This window comes from Plasmodium reichenowi, chromosome 13, assembly GCF_001601855.1.
Source record: "Plasmodium reichenowi strain SY57 chromosome 13, whole genome shotgun sequence".
NCBI classification, from domain to species: domain Eukaryota; phylum Apicomplexa; class Aconoidasida; order Haemosporida; family Plasmodiidae; genus Plasmodium; species Plasmodium reichenowi.
The window spans coordinates 484,132-490,761 of NC_033658.1; the positions used below are offsets into that span (position 1 = coordinate 484,132).

Below are 6,630 nucleotides of genomic sequence, written 5' to 3' on the forward strand. Positions count from 1 at the left end.
ATGAGAAATATTGTTCAGAAATACTTACAAAGGAATAGCACAAAGTTATTTAACAGAACAAGTGTATTCAGTTTATATAAGAAATGTAATTTTTCTGGATACAAAATTTACAGTGACGGGCTAGTTCACTCTGAATTTTCTACTGAGTTAAAAACAGTAAATGAAGTTATAAAAATGCCTATTTATAGAATATTGGATACGAATGGAAATTTATTAGACGGTCATGAAGCGCCATTTGAGGATGAAGAAGTATTAAAAATTTACAAGGATATGGTTGAATTTTCTATATGGGATGAAATATTTTATGGAATACAAAGACAAGGTAGAATATCATTTTATATAGTTAATGAAGGAGAAGAAGGTTTACAATTTGGTATGGGTAAAGCATTAAGTGTTGATGATCATTTATATTGTCAATATAGAGAAACAGGTGTTTTATTATCCAGAGGTTTTACATACACTGATATATTAAATCAATTATTCGGTACCAAATATGATGAAGGTAAAGGTAGACAAATGTGTATATGCTATACTAAAAAAGATTTAAATATTCATACTATTACTACACCATTAGGATCTCAATTATCTCATGCTGCCGGTTGTGGATATGCATTAAAATTAAAAAATCAAAAAGCTGTTGCTGTTACTTATTGTGGTGATGGTTCTTCATCAGAAGGAGATTTTTATGCTGCTCTAAATTTTGCTTCTGTAAGACAATCACAAACCATGTTTGTATGCAAAAACAATTTGTATGCTATATCCACATCTATTAAAGATCAATATAGAGGTGATGGTATTGCACCAAGAGCATTAGCCCTAGGAATAGAATCCATAAGAGTTGATGGAAATGATTTATTCGCAAGTTATCTAGCTACAAAAAAATTAAGAGACATTTGTATTCAAGAATCAAAACCAGTTTTTATTGAATTCATGTCTTATAGATATGGTCACCATAGTACTTCTGATGATTCTAGTCTGTACAGACCAAAAGAAGAAAATGAAGCTTGGAGACAAGAAGGAGTACACCCAATTAGTAGAATCTTTTTATATCTCAAGAATAAAAACTTATATAGTGAAAAAGAAGATCAAGAACACAGAAAAAGTGTCAAAGAAAATGTATTAAAAGAATTAAAAAAATATGAAAGTGTTAAAAGATATAATATTGTTGGTGGATTATTTGAAGATGTATATCATAAAGAAGACTGGAACATTAAAGAACAAAGAGAAAACTTTGAGCAGTTTTTCAAAGAAAATAAACATAATTATGATACATCAAAATTTGAGGCATGATGTTATAAATATTAATATATATATGCAAAAGAGAATAAGTAAATAAAATAAAATATATATATATGCATACATACATCATTATAAATTTATTTTTATAAGCGCATACAATAATTCGATGGGCATATTATATGTTACTGGAAAACAAATTCTATAGATGATGATTAATTATCATTTTTCTTATTTTTTATTTTTTATTTTTTTTTTTTTTTAAGTTATTGCATAAAAAGAAAAAATGTTTTGTAGTGCTGTTGAATTTAAACTTTTTGCAAAATTACATTTGTTAAAAAATGATATTAACCATAAAAAAAAAAAAAAAAAAAAAAAAAAAAGAGAAATAAAAATTATATATGACTTAGCAAGATGAACACATATAATTGTTTTTAGTCATTTTAATATGGTATAATATTATATAACCCCTTATATAAATAAAGGACATTATTTTAGCTGACCATATATTTATAATTACACAAGAATATTTTTTAAATATTATATATATATATATATATATATAGATATGAGTGGCATATATTTATAAATTATTTTATATATGAATTTTATTAAAAATAGTATTTAAAAAAATTTTTCTTTTTTAAAAAAATAAACAAAATAAGACAATTTTAAATAATAAAACAAATATATATTTTTTTTTAATAAATAAATATATATATATATAAATATATAAATATAAATATATAAATATAAATATAAATATAAATATAAATATAAATATATATATATATATATATATATATATATAATGTATAAATAAATTTAATCACAAAAAAGAAACAATAAAAAAAAAAAAAAAAAAAAAAAAAATTTCTTAAGTTTAAAAATGATTGAAGATAATTAAGGATAAAATGGGTATACGAGAAATAAAATGTGTAAATGATTATATATATATAATATTTCATGTAAGGAGTTATTTCTGTTTTCCCAATTTTACCGCTTTAATTTTCTTAATTTAATTAACTTTTTTTTTTTTTTTTTTTTAATTGAGTTTTTTTTGAAAACTCAGGTATTCACGTATTAAAATACTTTGAAATTCATTAACCTTTTCTAGAATTGTATTTTTCACATTAGATTCTAATTCTATATATTGCTTATAATACATATTACATTTGGTATATAGTTTTTCGTGTTTTAATCTTACTAGTAGCATAGTAAGTTTTTCAATTTCTTTAATAATTTCTAATGATATTTTCCTTAGAACATAATAAGACTTATTATAATATAAGGGTACATTATATTTTATATAATCAAGAGCATAAATAAAATTTAATAAACATTCTGCATATGTATTTGTAACACATGTAAAACGTATATTTTCTACATATTTAAAAGCTTTAAGATGTTTACTTACATCATAAATATTTTTATAATTATTATTAGTAATTGTTAATCGTCTTGATATTTCTTTAAAGTATAATAAAAATCTTTTAAGATTATTTAAATCTTCTACAGGAAAATGATCATCAACACTTAAAAGTATATCATGAGCTCTTAAAAATTTAGTAGTAGCATATTCTTCATCTTCTTCATCTTCCAAATATGTAATTTCATTTTGATTATTCATTGTTCTACTGGCGATTGGCCACATGACTAAATTTTTTATATTAATTGGATCATCATTATTTTTATTTAAATGACAAAAGAAATCAGAATTTCCTATAAATAAATCTTTATTTTTATTATGTATTAGATATGTATTTTTTAAATCTGTTGAATTTTCATATTCATTGTTATTATTATTCATATTCTTATTAATTTTTTTTTTTTTTTTTTTTGGAGAAATGTTATTTGTTCTCACTTTATTATTAATCATATGATGGATACCAATTTTGTCAATATTAACATTTTTGTCAATATTAACATTTTTGTCAATATTAACATTTTTGTCAATATTAACATTTTTGTCAATATTAACATTTTTTTCAATATTATCATTTTTGTCAATATTAACATTTTTTTCAATATTATCATTTTTATCAATTTTGTCAATATTATCATTTTTATTAATTTTGTCAATATTATCATTTTTGTCCATTTTGTCAATATTATCATTTTTGTCCATTTTGTCAATATTATCATTATTACCTTTCATCTCATTATAACGTTTTAATAGTTTTTGCTCATTTATATCAACATCAGGAGAATTTATTAATTTTTCAGTTCTCTTAATTTCTACTCGAGGGTTCTTTACTTCACTTACTATATTCTTTTCCTTTATTTCTTGATCCTTGTTTTTTTTTTTAAAAGGGAAAACATACAATTTAACTTTATTTAATTTCTCACTTATATATTCAATAACTTTGTTTTTTCTATTTATTATTTCATTAGGTATATTCCATAAATAGTTTAACATTTTCTTTAATTCTTGACCTTCATCTTCTGTATTTTCTACCTCTTCTGAAATATCATGATGAAAATTTTCATCAAAATTAAAAACCTTAGATATACTTGCATTTTCCATATCATGAGGAAAATTCACATTAACTGGTGTATTTTCATTACAGGGCTTTTTTGAGTTATCTATTATTAATTCATCGTTATCATTATCTGCCTCATTATCTTTTGTAATTATTTTATTACTATTTACATAATGTCCACATGCTAAATTATCATTTTTATATAATATTGTATTTACAAAAAAATATATTGATATATTATATATAATTTTTAATTTCATTATTATATATATAAATATATATATTTATATATATAGGTGGGTGTGTATATACACATACGCCTATAACGGCTGTACACCTTACTTTTTTTAATATATATATGTATATATATATATATATATATATATATATATATACATATACATATAAGTTACTAATAACTTATGTGTAAATATAATATATATAATATAAGTATTAATTTCAAAAAATTTTAATATACATATCTCTTTATCATAACTGTAAATTTTTTTTTCTTTTTTTTATTAATTATTAGGTGAAACTATAATGAATATAAAATATGTGGAAAAAAAAAAAAGGAGCAATTATAAAAATAAACATAATGTTTTACTTTTCTTTTTTTATTTTTTTTTCATTGACAATTATAAGATTAAAGAAGGGCTTACATTATGATATAAGAAAAGGATAAAAAAAATATATATTATCTAATAATCTAAATATATGAAATATATATATATATATAATAGTAAATGTGATAATATTTATCATACTACTTTTATTAAAATGTACATCTATCTAATAAATTATATATTCCACATCAACACAGTATCATTTTTTTTTTTTGATTTTTTAAAGAATTAGGAGGAAGAATTTTCATACTATGTAGAAAATGATAAATATATAATTATATTATATATAAATATATATTATTATAAAATTATATATTCATATATATTATAATCATAATAATAATAATATTAATATTATAATCGCATGCATTATACTTTATTTATATATTTAATGAAAAAGGAACCAAAAAGAAAAAGAAGAAGAAAAATGTATAATTATATATATATATATAATGATTATATATAATTAATATTATATATAAATAATATAAAATAAAACAATATTATAATAGTGTGGTGTTTTTAGAATTATGGTAAATGAATTACTATATTATATATAACCCTATTAATTATATGATTTCATCATTATAAATATATATATTTTTTTAATAAATATCATATTTATATATATATAATATATTAGGGAACACAAGCTATAGAAGTGTATTTATTTAAGCCCATATAAAGTTATATATAAATAATATAATGTAGCACCTCTTTCTATTTTATTGAGATTTATTTTCTCAAATAAGCACTTTTGGGGGATTTTTACTTGCATAATATTTTTTACCAAATCATATTGAACTAAAACCTAATATGTTATATTAATATATATGTAAAATATAAATATATATAAATATAAATATATATATATATATATATATATAAATATATATATATATATATTTTTTTTTTTTTTTTTTATAATACCGCATAAATAATATCTTTAATTATAATACTTTTTTTTTATATATTATTATTTTATTATTTTAGATTTTCTACACAAAAATTAAATAAAGATGTATATTTAAAAAATATATATCAATATATATTATATATATATATATATATATTAAAAAGTGATATATTATAATTATATATATTATAGGAATTATAATGTCAAACCCTGCATGCATAATATATGGAAGAACTCATATTCTAATAGTATTTAAATATATTTATGTTTATAATATAATAATATTAAGCTTTTACTTAAAAAGAAGAAAAAAATCAAAAATATAAAACTGAAAATATTTTACAAATTAATTATATTTTATATTATATATATATATATTAAATGACATTTCTTTGATATAATAAATATATATATTTATTTTGTTAATATATATTTAACTGTGTATTCATTTCTTTAAATTAATTCTAATAAGGTATTTGTTTTTTGTTTTTTTTTTTATTAAATTTAAACAAGATTTAGTATAATTCACTCAATAATATATATATATATATATATATTAATATATACCATATAATATTTGTAAGGATGCAATGAATGTAATGTGTCATATATGTATATGTGTGTATGTAATAAGAAATATAAAAAACATTTTATTTCATAAGAATAATATTATATAAATGTATAAGTAGCACACACGCATTATAACTAATTTAAATAATTATCAATTATTATTTGTGTTCATAAGATAAATAATATAAAAATTTCGATATAAAGCTTTTTATCATTTAAAGAAAAAAGATTTTTGTACATTTTATATTGTTTTATTATACATATACATCTGTACATGAATACTTAACATTTTTAAATAAATCATATATGATATGTCTATAAAATGGTTATTCATAAATAAAAACAAAAAAAAATATTATATAACTTTCATATATTTCTATTATTGTTCATTCCTATGAAACAAATAATATTATAATATAATGATGACAAATATGTGTAATTTTTTTGTATAAATATAAAATATTCATATTCAAGTTAACAAAATATTACAAGGACAAAAGAAATGAATAAAAAAAGACAATACAAAACTAAAAAAAAATTAAAAAAATAAAAAATAAAAATTCCGTCATTTTTCCCTGCTGTAATAAAAATTTTTCTTTTAAAAGAAAAAGAAATATAGAATTATAAATAATTACTAACAGGAACACATACATAATACATACATATATATACATATATATATATATATATATATATATATATATATATATATATATATATGATCAAACAATTTATTAAAACTATTAATTTTATATAAGCATTATAATATAAAAAAAAAAAAAAAAAATTATTAAGCATT

General features: G+C 18.4%; 2 protein-coding genes across 2 annotated transcripts; one reads left to right on the forward strand and one right to left on the reverse strand.

Annotated features, from left to right (window-relative positions):
- On the forward strand, positions 1-1,290 carry PRSY57_1311600 (2-oxoisovalerate dehydrogenase subunit alpha, mitochondrial, putative; the record flags this gene model as incomplete). Its single annotated transcript, XM_012909052.2, has 1 exon — positions 1-1,290. One exon carries the CDS (start codon positions 1-3, stop codon positions 1,288-1,290), a length of 1,290 nt encoding a protein of 429 aa, XP_012764506.2.
- A 991-nt stretch (positions 1,291-2,281) lies between these two features.
- PRSY57_1311700 (putative protein, unknown function) lies at positions 2,282-3,979 on the reverse strand (the record flags this gene model as incomplete). The annotated part of the gene is made up of 1 exon (XM_012909053.2): positions 2,282-3,979. One exon carries the CDS (start codon positions 3,977-3,979, stop codon positions 2,282-2,284), a length of 1,698 nt encoding a protein of 565 aa, XP_012764507.2.
- Positions 3,980-6,630: the final 2,651 nt, after the last annotated feature.